The 18,603-nt window shown below is 44.9% G+C and overlaps 1 protein-coding gene across 1 annotated transcript in view; it reads right to left on the bottom strand.

The window, feature by feature from the left end:
• Positions 1 to 7,227, bottom strand: part of LOC142558419 (uncharacterized) — a 92,818-nt gene extending 85,591 nt beyond the window's left edge. Inside the window, exons 1-2 of the mRNA XM_075670554.1 lie at positions 7,106 to 7,227; positions 532 to 646 (exon numbers count right to left, since the gene is read on the bottom strand). Of these exons, the coding sequence (XP_075526669.1) occupies positions 532 to 646; positions 7,106 to 7,173 (183 nt within the window). The 5' untranslated portion in view covers positions 7,174 to 7,227. The remainder of the gene's footprint in view (positions 1 to 531; positions 647 to 7,105) is intronic.
• Between the last annotated feature and the right edge of the window lie 11,376 nt (positions 7,228 to 18,603).

The following is an 18,603-nucleotide window of genomic DNA, read 5'->3' as shown; positions in this document are numbered from 1 at the left end:
TGTGGAAGGTGACGAACAATTATTTTTATTTTCTGTTGGAGCGCAATATCCTGTAGTACTATAGACATCGCCGCTGCTCTGGGCTTGAATTTCAAGGGAAGATCATGTAGCTACGGCTCACCGCGAATATTGCAATGAGAATATACGGTAGGTGACTGTCGGAAAGCTGTACCTTGAGTGTTTAATTCATTTCTTGTCCCGTTGAGTACTTCTCATTTGCCGGCCTAAATGATACTGTGATAACCTTTAAAATAATAAAGTTTCCAAACTACGTTAACAATATCGTGGCTTACTGCCCTGTGCAGAAATTTACGAAGTTCTTTACGAAGCCTGTTTTATAAATGCACTTAAAAAAGAAGCTGGTACAATATACTTGTCTACGTGAGCTGGTTAATGCGCTGGGCATTCAGTAATTTGCAATGAATACTCAGTACACGCTTAAAAGCTTACGCCAGGCCAGAGTTTGAAATGTGGGAGAACGTTGCGGAAGGTTAGTAATAACAAACAGCGCGAGAAGCACAAGGCACTTACCGACATGCTACGGGAAACGTCCAGAGCAAAAACAATTCGCTGGATCGTTTTAGGTTTTTGCTGAACTTCTTCAAAATCCACCTGGATGAGTTTGGACATGTTGGGTGGGGGCAGCCTGAATATAAAGTTGAAACCTTGTCACTTACTACGAAGGCACGTGCTAAGACAGGTGTGGACAGATAATACGAGGAACAGCGCGGGCATGGTTCGAAACGACGGTAAGAGTTTGAAGTAATAGTTATGTGGAAACCCGCAAGGTGGAGAGAAGTAATTGATGAATGGAAAATTAGACACCCACCGAACAGTAGCAATTGCTACAAACGAAATCCTTACGGGTTCCTCGAAAGAAAAGCCTGGCAGTTGAGGAAAAATTCGTCCTGGTCCGGGATGCGAAAGGGAAAATCAAACACTTGCATTTGCTTCGAGTGGTAGACAAATGCGAATTTGCCCGGATACCTCAGATGGTAGAGCGGCTGGACCGGAAAGGCGGTGGTCCTGGGTTAGAGTCCCGGACCAGGACAAATTTTTCTTCACCTGCGAGGCTTTTCTTTCGAGGAAACCATATGGATTTCGTTTCAGCCATTGCTACAATTCGGAGGATGCCTCATTTTCCCTTCATTAGTTACTGCTGTCCACTTTGCGGGTTTCCGCAGAACTATTACGTCGAACCACTTTCATGTTGCGGTGCCTCTTGCTGCTGTGACGCTTCATTTCTTATTCTTGCCGTGTCTGCCGTGGTGTGCAGTCATCAGCAGGCACAGGCTTTTCAAGGTTTTTTGGCGAGTTTTTTTGCACTTTCTTCTCTTTTATGCCGCTCATGAGTGCTTAGCTTGGGCTGGAAAGGCTGGTGCACAACGCAAATACACAATGGTTTCGGTGGTACAATTCAAGGCATGACGCCGGAGTTTCTTGTCGGGATAGTCATAAACTGAGCCAATTGATGCATGGCGAAGACAAGTTTGAACAGCTGAACTGCAATCCAAAACAAATGGCGGTAGACAAGCGACCTACCTGTCTGTCTCCATCTGTCCCGTGTTTCAGTGCAGCTTCTCATGCCCGCCTTGGTCCTTCTTGTGCTGTGATTCTCGGCGCCCACAGGTTTTTTGCACAACGGCACAATGGTTTCAATGGTTCCGGCACACGTTTTCGATAGTGGTGCTCAACATTGTAAGATAGTCACCATTTATGCATTGCTTTTTTTCTGTGTGCTGGTGGAGGGCTTTTGTAATAAGGGCTCTCTGTCGAGCTAAGTGATCTTTTGCACGCTTTGTTGCTCTTCTGTATGTTTACATAGTTCCTTTGTACAGCGTGTACTATTACGTGCTTGTATCGTTTGTAGGCACAAGCTATATACTGTCACGTGTTCTTGAACAGTCAATATGTTTGCACATTACATAAAGCTTGGCTGTGCTCTACTGCATGTATGGACAAATTTCATTGCTAGTGGTACTATTTAAGCAGATGCCTTTGGTCTGCTACAATGATAGAGGAGTTGCTATAGCTGGAGATATCAACTCTGGGATTTTATCCTAATCACTGCATGTAGAGAAGCTAAAAACCGGTCACTTTAGGCGTCTCAAGCTACTTCGTATACCTTACCCCTGCATTTAGAAACGTGCCTTAACTTGAAGCCCACACGTGATTTGGTAAAGATAACGCCCCACATGAACGCGCTTAAGGAAAGGCAATGATTGTCTTGGGAACATCCACTACTGTCGTTATATTGACTAAATCAATCATGAGCTTCAAGTAAACATGCATATCTGAATGCGCGGTAAGTAGTAAGCTATTTGTTTGCATAGTTGAAAGGATTCTGTCCTCTTTTTCATGTTTAGGATGCTCAAGCTAGCCAGCAAGAGAGCGATCTTCCGAATACGATTTGCCCTCCAGGCCAACATAGCATCGTACCATGTACCTTTAGGAGTTCTGACAAATAGCTAACTGTCTAACTTGTAAACACGGTAATGGCTAGAAGGCTAAACCTCACTATGCTCAGCGCAGCACAATAAAATTGCCTTTGAAGTGGCAACACACTGCCAAATGTTTCCTTTGTAGTACAGGTGCGGGGGCCAATGCAATTAACCACTGCTGCCATGTTGAGCCCAGTGTATGAACACCAACATGATAACGCTACGGAGATATAGATGTAGCAACTTGTCTTCAGCATCAGCTGAATCAATGATTTGACCTTTCGTGGCACCTGATCGCATTAAAAGGAGTGCTGTGTGTTTTCAAAATTGTGACAAATGTAGAATCCTGTTGCCTGGTGTCAGGCTGAGTGCATGAAAAGCATTGAGACTCTTTAAAAGGGACGACACTGCTACGAGGGCGTCTCCGCACTCACAGCAGCATGATGTGGCCTGGTGCCACTGCACTTGATTGACTAGTGTATGCCAAGTGTGCTGTGGTACCAGGTAACCACTAACTGCCATTACATTGAAATTCCTTATGATCCATGCATCTACACACGAATTGGCTGTAGTCTCACTCGCATGGAAATATGGTATAGTTATTCTATTGAATAACTTATAGAGCTTACGATTTCTGTACGTATACTGCATGTTCAGTTATTCTAGGAAAATGACGTTTTTGTCGAGTGAGAACAATATGTTAAAACTATTTTTTAATGCAGCAGCTGTGTTCCAAATTCTTGCCCGTTATGGAGAAGCTAATTTGGCACCCTTCTGCTGCCGAGGGTTGCCTGCTTTTATTACAGAATTTATTATAGTAATAACCTATTGGTGGTTTTCAGAATGATTTTCCTCTAGAATATTGCTGTTCTTGGCCTTCAGATGCTGCTCTCTTTTATGTTTCACTACGTTATTTCTATTATTCTTTGTTTGCTGGATACATGGCTAGTCAAATAGTGCTTTAATATTTCGATGTGTAAATTCTCCTTTGCTTTTTTTCGTGAGAAATAAGTCTCATAATGGGCCCTTTGTGTTTTATTTTACTGGAGAGAGTGCAGTTACCACTGCGCTGTTGCTCAGCTAAGAAGAACTTGTATCATGTTTTATGAGAGAAGTGTTCCTTTTCAATCTTTGCTTCTACTGTGTTATTCCATTTATTTTTAGTGTTTTTATGCTTAGCTGTTATGTGTGTGTGATATTTTTGTACTGGTTCGTGCTCGTTGTGCTCCTTGTGCCCTTGTGCCTTTCAGAAACGAAGAGATGGCATTGTGTTGTATCTTTAGTGTTTACTTTATTGTCATGCGACAGCTGCAGTCTACCATTGTATATAACTGCAAATATTGTGTACATCATTATGTACTTGTCAAACGGTTGATACCAATAAGAATTTTCACAATAAAAATGCTGGTGGTGACAACGGAGTTTTTCTTCGCTTAGTAAGTGTAGTACTTTGATTTGTTGTCCCAAACAGTCCAGGACTGTCTGAGAAGCTGCGTATGCAAATAATCACTGGCTATAGTAGCCTCTCAAGCAGTCTGGGGCAGTCTGGGACAACAAATTGAAGATGCCCAGCGCATGCATGCATGACGAATAAAAGAAACAGCCAAAAATAGGACAATGGATGTCCTATGGACGTAAGTGTGGTTGATATGGATATGCATTAGATGTTACATATATCCAGCGCCGACATCGCCACAACGTACTACTTACACGTTCCGGATGCATTCGCGATGATCCATAGTACATCTATGCAACGCTTTCGGGATAAATCTGGATATCTAATGGACATCCTGAATCTCCAAGGTGCACCATATTATTCACATCTAATGGATGTATCTGGCAATCTGGGTAGTTAGAGGTAACAGCTTTGTTACCCGAGATATACAAAGGAAATTAGCTTTTTTCCATTCATTAGGAAGGGAGCAGGTTAATAAAGATTTATTGAAGATGAGACACAAGTATTTAGACACCTATTCTGCGTATCGCGTTATGAAATTTTGGATATTGTCGGGTCCAGTTCCTTTTTTGGATCTGAGTTTAGCAGTAGAGTAAGTACTCCTGCCTCATCTATTGTGATTGGCTCAATTATGCTGCTGCAGGCTGTCGAAAGATCTGCTGTACTTTGATCATCGGTAGTGAAGACTTATTTAAAATACGAGTTTAATGAGTTTGCTATGTCTTTGCTTTATTCCGGTGTTAGTGTGCTGGTGGAATCATTTTTGGGGCTTTAAGTAGTTCCAAAACTTTTAGAGGAATTTGTCAGAAAAGAATGTGGCTCTAACAGATTATACATGTACATTAATAAAAGGAAAATGAGACAACCACCCAAACGTAGCTAAGTACTACAAAGTAAACCCATACGGGTTCCTCGGAAGAAAAGCAGCGCAGTTGAGGAAAAATTCGTCCCAGTGTGGTACTCGAACCCGGCACGACCGCCTTTCCTACTATCCGTCCTAACCAGGCGGCTAGCAGATGGCAAGCGAAGCCGAACTCATCAAGAACTCAGAAGCAAAGACAAAAGTTTGACGTATTGGTTCTGCGGAAACCTGCAAGATGGAGAGAAGTAATTAATAAAGGGAAAATGAGATATCCATCCAAACGTAGCTAAGTGCTACAAAGGAGGAACTAAGACAAGGAGTAGCGAGCCAAGTTCTTCTAGGAACCCGTATGAGTTTCATTTGTAGCACTTAGCTACATTAGGGTGTATGTCTCATTTTCCCTTTATTTAATACTTCTCTCCACCTTGCGTGTTTCCGCGGAGCTATTACATTATGCATGTGCAGCGAAGAACGCTACAGGACATTATAAGGTGTGACCCCCTGACCAGACAGCTTGAACCAAGATACGCGCACTGCGATCCTTAGAAAGAATCATTTTTTATTGCGCAAAATGCAAAAAGGAAAGAAGAAGGCGACAGGACAGAAAGTACTCTTCTCGCCTTATCATATTCGGCCTGAATTTTGCTCAATAAAGCAGTTTTTCTTGACGAAATAATGCTTCACCAATCAGCCCAAAGCAGCCACTCTTCGGCCGCGCTAGGCCACACATCGAAATATCCACTCTGTTCGAGCTCATATAGGCATGCACTATAGGGCCGCATGACTCAGCACAATTGCAACCGTACCTTGTTTTGAAACTGAGACCAATTTACTCGGGCATACGAGCACTGTGCCTTCGTTCCCTTCTGTTGTCTTCGTGCTTTCTGGCGCTCTGCCTCAAGTTATGCAAGATATGGTCACCGAGGCTTGCCTGACTGGTTAAGCTGTACACAAATGGTAACTGAAGATACTAAAGAAAGGAAAAAACTCTAATTTCGCTCTAAGTAGCGAGGACCAAATCTTCACATTCACTTTTGGCACCAATTTTCTTAGAATGAAGCAAAATTCTGTCTTGTACCTTACAGAGAAGGAAGTGATTCCTTAAAAAATGAAATATCGGTCATCCATTGAATTACATTTCCTTGTAAGAACGATTCTGGGATTTTTGTATTTTCTCTATAATTTTTCAGTGCAAATTTTCCAAAGGGCATGACAACTCTTTGGCAGCCTGTCTGCTTATCTGCGCAGGTGGCAGTTTTTTGCTTGTTTTTGTTTTAGCCATATGAACCCATGCTGTTCACATCAACTGTTGGCAGTTGAATGGGAGTCATAATGGCCAAGATCGTTCACCTTTGGTATGGAGCTAAAATTACGCAACGACATACGAAGTTCCGCCGCTAGAAAGGTGTCGGAAATATGCTGCATGTGGTTTCTGTTTATGGATAGTATGGCGCATAAACTAAACATATAAATAATGTGTAACAGATGTACTGCAAAACAAGCACCCGGTATAAGCCAGAACTGTATACTCATGGCTAACGAATTGGTGCTTATAAATTAACATCTGCGAATTGGTTATACTTATTGTAAATATTATTCTCATCAGCCAAAAAACAATTGTGTTCTATGCTGTGTCGTAGTTCAATGGCACTAAAAATATTCTGTAGATGATAGTGCTCAGGTCGGCAGAATCTGTTAAAAAAAATAGGTCTTGTGAAACAATCGTGTCTTAAATTTACAAACAGAAGAAGCAAACTATGTTTTGATTATTTATGGCTGCGTTATGCATTGTAACAACAACTTTTTCCTGAGCTTAGAAAAGAATCAAAAGTTATGTCACACTTCAAGCTGTGCAGCCTCTACCAAAATTGTATATAGCGCGAAACGTAAAAGAGAGGCGTTGATTTGTAGTCACAACTGCTTCGCGTATTCTTACGCTGGCGGAGTGCAACACTGTTTCACACTTTGACATAAATCATTATAATCTCCTTACATTAAAAAATCTAAATTATTCCAAAAAGGCGTTTTGTGGCTCAGCAGAGGCCTTAATACATTTTAATATTTTAGTTCATACCAACACGAACAGGACTCTATAAAAGCATACACCACTGGCATTTTTCTTCCACAGTGCGATGTTAGTTTTAGATCATTCATCACTTCACCTGAAGCAGCCTTCAAGCCCAAATGACTCAATTATTTTACCTGCTCTGCAAATTCAACAACTAGTACCCATGCATTTCAGGGTGAGCTCACTGGGAGGAAACATCCGTCGATCGCCTTAAAATGGCGAAAGGGGTCAACAAGCAGAAAGCTGTCAGTTTATCAAAAAAAAAAGATTCCACGTACTCTTTGAAGTCATCATTCTTGCTGATGACCTCCCAAGTTGAAGCACCATCACACATGTAGTTATGCATGTTCGGTGCAAAACGGTTGTGCGGATGGCTTCCATTCTTGCCTTCACAAAAATGACTTATCTGTAATATAATAGCAGACGCCTTACTAGAGCGTGTAATATTACCTCTAAAAATTCACGAATATTAAATAGCACTCAAGTTTTTGTGGCGTCTGAAAGAAAACGTTGGTCTGTTTGGAATACATCACGAAGATCTGACCGAGAAAGGATTATCAACGCGTAGGTTACCAATAAAGAGGCACAAAGGAAAATTCGACAGTTCCTTTATTTTCCCATTTCACTCACAGTTTAAGAAATCTCGCAAGTTTCAACACACGCCTGTACCTAAAATAATGCAAGTTGGTATCAATCACTGTGATTCAGTAAAGCTTTTGACATTCTCTGTTCATGCTTCTGCTCAAGCTAACGCATTCTGCTATAAAATTTCCAGCTGCCATACTTTTACGGTGCTATCTTATTGACAGCTTATGTTATCTTAGAATAATTTGCGAAACGTCTTTGTCTAAGGCAGCTAGCGGCGTGCCTCATGCGTCAGTACTAGCATTCAGTTCAGTTCGTTTGAGTTTATTCTCAATTCAGTAGCAATGAATATATAACAGATAGTGTGCGGACGAGGGTCCCAAGGTCAATGACTGCAACGGGGTCCTTGTTAAGTCACTTGTTAACTTCTTAAATAATGTCTGTTCCACTTGGATTTCGTTCCATCTCTTATAGGCCGATTCTCATTAAAATTTATGTTGTTAGTGACTCGTGCCTTGCAGTGCGAGTTTTATTTTTCTGAATGGTGTAATATCATTAACCTCATGTTCATCGCTGTTTAGAGCAGAGCTGTGAGTTTTTCTCGTGAAACAGCAAGTATCACGTTTCCTGATTCTGCAGATTCTGTGCCGCTGTGTGAGGCCCTTGTGTTTAAAAATATTCGCGCACTCCTTGCTACAACGTTCACTTTTCTGCTCGGACTAAACGCTATGTAGGTTCTGCTTGCAGAGTATAAAAAAATACAATTCTTCACCAATTGTACGCAACAATGTGCTATCCTTAAGTTCAATAAGCGTTGGTTGTGTGGACTACGGAATGACAGCTTTAAATAGAACTTTGATATTGCAAAGTGGGTGCTGAGTAAGATTGGCATATGACATTTTGCTTTCCCAACACCAGCCCTGCAACATATTGTTACGTTGCCTAAGTCACAAATAATAAAGATATATTTACAATATTTACAAGCGAGACAACGATGCATAAATATGATGGCTGTCGAGGCCGATTCCGCCTACACATGTTAAATCGTGTTCTTCTGACTGGCGCCACTCTTGGTTGCATCGTAACAATATTGGCACGTGGTAGTGACGGTCAAGATACACAGCAGCAGAACTGTCAATAGTTTGAATAATCTTCTTATTGGGCGAACGTGTGCCCACAAAGGCAAATTGCACTCAAATCGCAACGATGACCGCGAACACATTTGGCGATCGTCGAGTACATGAACTGCCGGTCAAGCGCGTCGGCTTTTATACATAAGTCATGGAAGTTTCCAGAGTCACAGCCGGTGCCCACGTGTTTTGGAGCAAGTACCACACCATGCGCTTCGCTCATGCAATCAGATTACAAAAACCCTGGCGGCAACCTACAAGGCATAGAACCATCGATAGCATTCCAGCAAGTTCCAATCATGCAGGCATGTCTTGCACTGAGCGTTAACGAGCGTTAGCGAGTTGTTATTGAGTGAAATACTGTCCCCGAGAAAAGAAAGGATGAATAACCACACGTATCAACGCCTTCCTCTTAAAAATCATGATTCCGATGCTACAAAGCACAAGAAACTAAAGCACATACAGTGAAGTGAAATAAAGAAACGAAGTCCTTAGTTAGCGTTGGTAGAACGGCTCAACGCGCAGAACATGGACTATTTCAGGCCGAAAGAGGCGCCGCTGCGATTGCGAAATGCCGTCTTGCGTGACTAGAAACACCAGTGCGGCAATATGTCGGATGACCTTGTGGGGTCCGAAGTACCATCGCGAAAGCTCCTCGCTAAGTACTCGACGGCATACTGGAGTCCAAACACGAACACGGTCGCCAGGCTTGTATTCGACGTAGCGTCGTCCAAGATGGTAGCGTCGGCTGTCGGTCCTATACTGGTTTTTGATCCGCAGGTGGGCGATCTGTCGCGCTCCATCGGCGAGCAGGAAATAGGCGGCGACGTCGAGATTCTCTTCGTCGGTAACGTATGGCAGCATGGCGTCGAGAGTCTTTGAAGAGTTTTTGCCGTAAACCAGCTTGAACGGGGCGATCTGCGCTATTTTCTTTCACCGCTGTGCTGTGAGCGAAGGTTGCGCACGGCAGGGCGAAATTCCATTATCTGTACTCAACGTCGACGTACATCGCTAACATGTTGGTGAGCGCGTTGTTGAGATGTTCCGTTAGGCTCTTCGGTTGCGGGTTGTAGGCAGTGGTAATCCGGTGACTTGTCTGACTATACTGCAGTATGGCTTGAATCAGCTCAGCTGTGAAAGCCGTTCCTCTGTCAGTAATCAGAACTTCTGGCGCACCATGTCTCATCGGGAGGTTATCGATGAAAAAGTTGGCTAATTCCGCTGCACTACCTTTTGGCAGGGATTTCGTTTCGGCGTAGCCAGTAAGGTAGTCGGTAGCCACGACGATACACTTGTTTCCAGAGGTTGACGTCGGAATGGGACCCAACAAATTCATCTTCACCTGCTTAAACGGTAGGTAACGAGGCTCTATCGGCTGTAGTAAACTAGCTGGAGTTGTTCGTAGTGCCTTGAGTAGCTGAGAGTCTCAGCATGTCTTGACGTAATGGGCGACTTCGGCGGTCAGAAGGGGCGAGAAGTACTTCTCCTATTCTTGCAAGCATACGGGAAAACCCAATGTGCCCGGCAATCTGATCGTCATGCAGGGCGTGCTGCTGAAGCCAAAGTACTGCTGGAACAAGAAGGTGGCTTGCGCGGACTGGGGCGTTCTTCTTAACGAGGACGTCGTTGCGCGAGCAAAACGAAGACAGTTCACGCTGAAATACCCTAAGGACAACGTCGGTATTGCCTTCTGAGCACTCCACAAGGCTTCGTAACTCCGGATCCGCTCGTTGCTGTTCAGCGAAGTCGTCTGCAGTTATTGTTCCTGGGAAGGCGTTCATCGAATAATGGATGGGCAGGTCATCTCAAGCGAATAGGCACTTTTCCGGCTTCTGGGTGAGTCCAGAAGACTTGATAGCCTCCACTACTATCTGATGCCGCCTCAGGTGATCTTCGAAATTAGTAGCAGAGACTACAACGTCATGCAAGCAGACAAGACAAGTCTGCCACTTCAGTCCTGCCAAGACTGTGACCATCGCGCGATGGAACATTGCAGGCGCAAAGTCCGTATGGCATCACCTTAAACTTGAATATACTGCCTGGCGTGATAAAAGCGGTCTTCTCGCGATCCCTTTCGTCGACTTCAATTTGTGAGTAACCAGGCTCGAGGTCCATTCACGATAAGTACTTAGCATAGAGAGTCGTTCTGCAGAGTCGGTCTAATGGGTCATCTATGCGTGGAACAGGGTATACATCTTTCTTGGTGGTCTTGTCCAAGCGGCGATAATCGACGAAGAATGGCAGAGTTACATCCATATTCGTCAACAATACCACAGGAGACGCCCAGTGGCTTTTCGAAGGCTAGATGATGTCACGCAGCATTTCGTTGACTTGTTGCCTTATAGCTTCTCATTCTCGCGACGACACTCGGCAACTGCTCTGGTGGAGTGGTCGAGTAGATTCTTCGGTTATTATGCGATGCTTTGCAAGGGGCGTTTGCAGAGTCTTCGATGACGAGGAAAAGCAGTCATTGTATTGTCGGAGAATACTTTCGAGCTATTGTTGCTTACGTCACGGGGAGGCTTGAGTTTATTTCGAAGATTGTTTCAGGAACTATGGTCGTCGAGGTGGATGTGGCAGAATTGGAGAGCACAAACGCATTGCTGGTTTCCACAATTTCCTCGAGGTATGCGATTGTCGTGTCCTTGTTGACGTGCTTGAACTCCTGACTGGAGTTGGTCAGCATCACTTTCGTTTTTCCTCCATACCATCATGTGACCCCTCTTGCGAGGCAAATTTCATGATCGAGCAGTAGACGATGAACGCTCTTTACGGCGGTGTATGTGATCGTTTCTGGCTTGGGTCGCAGCGATGGCGGTAGCACCTGAGCACCTGAGTGATCGCTGTAGTTGCTTCTAGACCATGTCAGAGACCGAGGCCACCTGAGGTTGCGATGAAGAGGTCTTGCGCAGTTCTTCGCACACTATGGCCCTGATGGACTTTTGGAAGTCGTCGGAGCCCAGTGTTTGGATGGCGCGCTGCTGCGTGTGCACTTGGCGGTAATATTGCCTAGTGCGCATTTGCAGAGGGTTTTACGTGCCAATACCACGATCTGATTGTCAGTAACGCCGTATAGGGGGACTCCGGAAATTTGGACCACCTGGGGTTCTTTAACTTGCACATAGATCTAAGTACAAGGGTTCGAGAGGCTTCTCGATTGCCGTTGCCTCTGTCAAGAATTGGGCTACGGTCTTCGGCAGGTTGCGGATAGGTCCGGCAAAAGGTTCTTGCTTGATGTCCCGCATCAAGGAGCGCTCTTTCTTCTTTTCCGACACTAATAGACGGTACTCTCTACCATGAAATTCGTGATAGCCTCGTTGGACAGCTGCGCTCGAATTTGTAGTAGCGCTTTGGCTCGGCCTTTGCGCACGGCGCTTGTGAATGTCTGGAGGAAGCCGCTGCCCAACAGGTCCTACGTTGTTAACGCGGTGTCTCGATTCTCGAACCACGTCCTGGCGAACCACGTCCTCGCGAACCACGTCCAATGCGAAATAGGCATGTCGCATTGCTCTCCTAGGTGTTAAACGTAGCGACCTTTTCGTACGTCTCCAGCAAGCTTTCTGGGTCCTCAAATCTTGATCCGCGGAACGTTGGTGGTTCCCCGGGCTGCTGCAGCAGGATGTATGTTGGCGATGCTGGGGCTGCCAACGTAGCTGCTGTCGTGGCCGTGCACTTCCTGGTATTTTCAGGTAGCAGTCCGTATACTGGTAACAGTCCTTGCTGCCTACGGCTAGCTGGGTGGTTCTCGAGGACGTTGGACTTGTCCTCGGGTGTCGGGTTTGTATCGCGGCTTTGCGGGGGCATTCGGTACACGAGCGCACTAGCACCTTCACCAGGTGTCACGCGGTAGTGATTGCCAAGAAACGCAGCGGCGAGACTGTTAATAGCTTGACTAACTTCTTATTCGGCGAACCTGTGCCCACAAACGCAAGTTGCACTCAAAGTTCAAGGATAGCGGCGAGCACAGTCGACGATCGTTGAAAATCTGAACTGCCGGTCAAGACCGCCGGCTCTTCTGCCGGAATCGTCGAAGTTTCCAGAGAAATTGCCGGCACCCAATTGTATTCCTGAAAGTAGCCACAATTCGCGTTGCGCAAGCAACCAGATTACACAAGCTTCGGTGACAGCTGACAACGCATAGAACCAACGATAACGTTTCAGCAAGTTATAGTTATGTAGGCGCGTCTTGCGCTGAGCGATAAGTTTAAGTTCTTAGTGTGTGAAATGCAGTCCCCGAGAAACGGATTGCATAAGTACACGTGCCAATATTGTTATCACTGTTGGATTATTTTCACCGCCATCACTTCATTGCCAATGATATTGGGATTACCTTAATTTTCTATTTTCATCGTCTTTGCGCTATCCTTGCCCAACCTGAACTATTCAGTTATATATATATATATATATATATATATATATATATATATATATATATATATATATATATATATATAAGTTATGGGGTTTTACGTGCCAAAACCACTTTCTGATTATGAGGCACGCCGTAGTGAGGGACTCCGGAAATTTCGACCACCTAAGTGCACGTGCGAAAACACACGTGCACTTAAATCTAAGTACACGGGTGTTTTCGCATTTCGCCCCCATTGAAATGCGGCCGCCATGGCCGGGATTCGATCCCGCGACCTCGTGCTCAGCAGCCTATTACTATAGCCACTGAGCAACCACGACGGGTAACTATTCAGTTGTATCGCATTTTAATTGCCACGCATAATCACCAGACCTTTAGAACTTTCCATGTTCCTGCCTGTCTTAGTCAACGCTCAGCTGTCCACACAATACAATATAGTTATGCGGCCAGTTTGCTTAAACTACGCATTGTTTCTTGCGAGCTTTGCGCTTTTGTACTATGTTTCATTATATTATTCGTCATTTTCTCCTCCATTTTCTACTGAGCATAAATTTTTTGTTGTCGGTATATTTCTACATATTTAATGTGTTTAGTCATGCACATTATGTCCAGTTGTTCTGGCCTTTTCTTCATCTTTTCATATTTAAAAAAACTTTTTTACCTAATGTGTGCGCTAACATTCTAGCATCAGGTTTGCTCGTGCGTAAGGTATAATAGTTACTGATTGACTGATCATTTGGTTTAGCATATTTATTATATCAACACAGTGAGACGATAGCTTTTTCCAGAACCGGTATAACAGCTTTCCGCAGGGCTTCTGTGGAAGTTCTGCTTGGTGCTCATCATTAGTGTAAGAATATATGTGAAACATGTTACACTGCAACCGTGTTTTTGCATTATAATGTATACTTGAAAACGCTAGTCCAGTGAATAATTGCAGTATACAAAGTAAAGCGTCCAAGATGTTTCCGACGCCTTCCAACGCGAGTGGTCATCGAAATTCTTCAGATTTCTCTTAGTTTCTATAAACTTCAATAAATATTCATTTGAAAAGCGAATGAATACAAATTGTAGCTGTTATTAGATTTGCACAGCGCAAAATGATGTCGTTCAGGTTGTCACAAAACATGGTCCCGAAATATTGCCCATTTTCGCATAGTTTAATCATGTACTGAGCGGGAACGAATTTGTTTGTATTTCAGGCAAATAGCCTTTTTCTTCGCAATGTTACTTCAATATTCTGTGACTCGTTCAACTGCTAAGGTAAAGGAAGCATAATGGTGAGGGGACGATTTCACCGCGCGATCCACTGGTAGCAAAAGAAAAACTCAGCAGAGCAAACAAAAATTCTGATCTCATAAAATAAGCTTAAAAGACTTCCTCCACAAAGCCGCATTCTCTGCAGGCACTCAAATGAAAAATGAATGTGTGGTAGATATGAACGACATGCGTACGAGAAGACGCCCATATTACAGAAATACTTGCATTATGGAGGTAAGGCATAAACATAATGGACGAATCGACCGGGTTGTCAGTTCCTTGGAAGATCACCACCTGGCAGTTCTCTGTAAGCTGGCAGTTTTCGCGGATCTCGCATTCTCCTTCAACACTAAATAAAATTTCGCTTGAGCACGAGTTCAAGGTGACCTGAAACAGTGCAAAACAAAAAGGCGAGTAGTAAAAAGAAAGCACATTCTGAAAGGTTGCATATATATGTATACATATATATATATATATATATATATATATATATATATATATATATATATATATATATATATATTGAAAGTACGCATTTTGTCCATTTGCCATGTTGAATTCAAGCGTCTGCATGATTGCTTGAACTGTATGTTTGTATGAATAGGCTTGTATGTTGCCACCCTGCTAATATCTTGTAAAAGCTCGGAGTATTTATAAATAAATGAATAAATAAATAAATAAATAGAAATATATCTAAGCAATGCGAACTTGCCGTTGTCCTGTAAACTTCACTCTGAGACAGAACAAAATACCTCAAATCCGCTTATGAGTCATGCTTGTGTAAAATAGAGAGTGTGATAGCAGCGCGCTTTCACCAGAACAATGTGAAAGCCAAGTTTTCAGCAAGCCACTCGACAGAAGTAAGCGCAAGCCGCAGTCTCAAGTTCGACACCCAAACAGTTATGCTTCAGAGGTAAAATTCGTAAAATTGGGTTTTGCTGGCTGATTACTATACCAACATAAAACAGTAAGCAGCCCAAAAACGGGACTCCCCAAAAGAACTTATGACGCAGTAGCCATTTTCACCTAAGAACACATTGCAAAGAAGAAAAACCATAACGTCAGTCAGGACCAGTTTAAGCGCACGCGGTACAGAAAAGGTTGTGGAGGGTGAGTAATCTTGTGAATTTGCGAGTTATTCGTCAGAGAGTTGAAGGTGCATATTGGCACGCAGTAGTGACGGTGAATCACACAGCGGCCAATCTCTGGGCCGCTATCTTGTAGCGATGCCTTTTGCCTTATTATATGGTATTCTTATCATCCACCACACACGGCCGCCTGATCCCGTTGATAATGTTGGCAGACAGTCGCTCTCACCACTGGCCAAGCGCGAAAAGCCTGAAAAAGCATAGAATCGGAAAAGGCATCGCTACAAAATACCGACCCTGAATGACGAAGCTAACTTTTATTGGGCGAACTTCTGCCCACAAAAACAGGCTACACTCAAAGCACAGTGAAGCGGCGAACACGGCCGGCGATCCTAGAAATCTGATCTGCCGGTCATACGCGTCGGCTTTTATACATAGACCATCAAAGGTTCCAGAGTAATCACTGGCGCCCGCGTGTCTTCCAGAAAGTTCTGCACAATTCTTGTCGCACATGCAATCAGATTACAGAAGCTTCGGTAACAACATACAACAGATAGAACCATCGATAACATTCGAGAAACTTCCGATACTTTCGGGCTCGTCCCGTGCTGAGCGATAACATTTGTTAGACGGTGAAAAGCAGCCACCTGAAACAGATAAACAAGTACACTAGTCAATGCCCTCTCTCAAGAAGCACTTCCATAACAGGACATCGAAAAACAAAGGATACCTATTAAATAAATGTAAGAAAATAAAAAACAAAAGTCGTAAGTCTCAAAATCCCCTGCCCCCCCCCCCAAAAAAAAATAAAAGCCCGAGATTCAGCTATGTGAATTCCCAAGGTTCGTTAGCGCTGGTAGAAGGGCCTAATTCGCATAATGTGGACCATTTCAGGTCGTGAGCGGCGCCCCTCTGATTTCGCAATTTCGTCTTGCACGACCTCACAGTCCAGTGCGCCTATGCGTTGGATGATCGTTTACGGTCCGAAACAGCGGCGTAAAAGCTTCTCGCTAAGTCCACGTCGGCGTATTGGGGTCCAAACCCAAACACGGTCGCCGGGCTAGTACTCTACGTAGCGTCGTCGAAGGTTGCATTGTCAGCTATCGGTCATCTGCTGATTCTTGATCCACAGGTGAGCGAGCGGTCGAGCTTCTTCGGCGTGCTGGAGATAGGTGGCGAGCTCTTCGTCAGTGACATGCGGCAGTATGGCGTCGAGAGTTATCATCGGGTTCCTGCCGTAAACCAGCTTGAACGGAGGGATCTGTGTTGTTCCTTGCACCACCGTGTTGTAAGTAAACGTTACGTATGGCAGAACGGCATCCTAGGTCTTGTGTTCGACGTCGACGTACATTGCTAGCAGGTCGGCGAGGGATTTATTCAAGTGCTCCGCAAGATCATTCATCTGAGGTCGGTAGGCAGTTCGTGGCCTGTCAGGCCATACTGCAGAATGGCTCGGGTAAGCGTCGCGTAAATGCCGTTCGTCTGTCGATGATGATGACTCCTGGAGCGCCATGTCGCAGCAGGATGTTCTCGACGAAGAATTTCGCCATTTCGGCTGCGCTACCTTTCGGCAGAGCTTTCGTTTCAGCGAAGCGGTTCAGGTAGTCCGTCGCCCCGACGATCCGCTTATTTCCGGATATTGACTTTGGAAAGGGTCCTAACAATGATTTCATGGCGTCTAGTACTGTCACAAGCCACCTAAGGTGATCGTCGAAATTAGCGGCGAAGACGACGACGTCGTCCAAGTAAACAAGATAGGTCTGCCACCTCAATCCTGCTAAAACCGGGTCCATCAACGCGTTGATATGTCGCAGGTGCCGAGCAGAGCCCAAATGCTATAACCTTGAACTCAAAGAGGCCGTCTAGCGTGATGAAGGCGGTCTTTTTGCGATTCTCTCGCCGACTTCTATTTGCTAGTAGCCAGACTTATGATCCATCGAAGGGAAGTATTTAGCGTTGCAGAGTCGAGGCAGTGCATGTCATATGTAAGAGCCATGCAGCGAAAAAAGGAAGGAAGAGGACGGTGCCTGCGGATTCGTCCGAACGGCACGAGCCCTCGAGGCCCCTGACCCGAGCTGTGATCGGGAGAGAAGCGGCAGTGAGCTCGTATTATAGACGTGTCTCTGGGACAAGAACGTTGGAGCATCAGCATCGCACTGGCGACGGGAGCCATGGAGTTTTGGTCAAGCCCATGTCGCTGGCGATCCAGGGTGTGGCCGTCGACCTCGGCGACGTTCGAGCGAGGCTCCTTGCACCTGCTGCAGGCTCTCACGGCAGTGCCAGGCACTAAAGGAAGGATCCCCTTTCAGAGGCGGACCAGCATGTACGATAGTCCCTGGGGCGTGTAGCCAGCACTTCGCGTAGCGGCGGAACCCAGCGCTAGGCCTAGCCAGCGAGGCTGTTGTGCCACGTCACAGACAGGGTTCGGGACACCGGCATCAAAAGATGGACAGGTGGACTGGCCGACATCAAGGCAGCGACGTCAACCGCGTCGGTGATGAGGTAGATCTGACAAGCATCGGACTCAGAGGATACAGGCGACGAGAAGAAGCTGCTAGGACGCTCCTTCATCGAAGGAGCGTTCTTGCGCAGCCATAGGTTAGGGTTGCCTGACTTTCGCCTAGGAACCGCTAAGGACGAACGTAGGCGAGGATAAGGACATATTTAAGCTATAAAAGTGCGGGGTTTTATTTTTAGTCAATTGAGTTTTGAGTTTTGCATATTGAGTTTGGGTAAATGAATATCTGTTTCCTCTGTTGCCCTGCGCTTCCGGCTCCATCTATCCTAACATCCGCACGGCCCCGAGATCAGGGACACGCGACACACCAAACCGTTCGCGACACAAATTGGCGAGCCTGCCAAAATAGAATCCGTACCACGATACGTCCTCGGATAGTATCCGTCCCAGGATATTTCCAGGATTCTATTTCGGCCCATTCACTGATCTCGATGGTTTATAGATGGAGTGGGAGCGTTTGGCGGTGATAGGTAAATATTTGAGCCTGTCAAAGGACGACACGATGAAGTTCTTCGAGTATGCTCAACAAGAAAAAAAAAAGAGAAGCAACATGAACGAACGTGCGAAGAGCACAAAAGGGAAAAAGAAATTTTAGAATCGAAGATAAAGCTTGCAGTGATGGGCGCGGGCTCTCGTGATGGCACGAGTACTTCCGGATCGGCGTCATCCGGCTCACCTTCTTCCAGGCCAAGACAGATTTGCCCTGGAAAATTGATGGTACCTTTCGATGAGCGAAGGGATGACTTGAATGCGTATTTGCATCGGTTTGAAGGAATAGCAATCGGGCAAGGCTGGGAAAGGAGTGAGTGGGCTAACGCTTTGAGTC

The sequence above is a fragment of the Dermacentor variabilis genome, chromosome 9 (genome assembly GCF_050947875.1).
Source record: "Dermacentor variabilis isolate Ectoservices chromosome 9, ASM5094787v1, whole genome shotgun sequence".
NCBI lineage: Eukaryota > Metazoa > Arthropoda > Arachnida > Ixodida > Ixodidae > Dermacentor > Dermacentor variabilis.
This window is presented reverse-complemented; position numbering and strand designations above follow the sequence as displayed.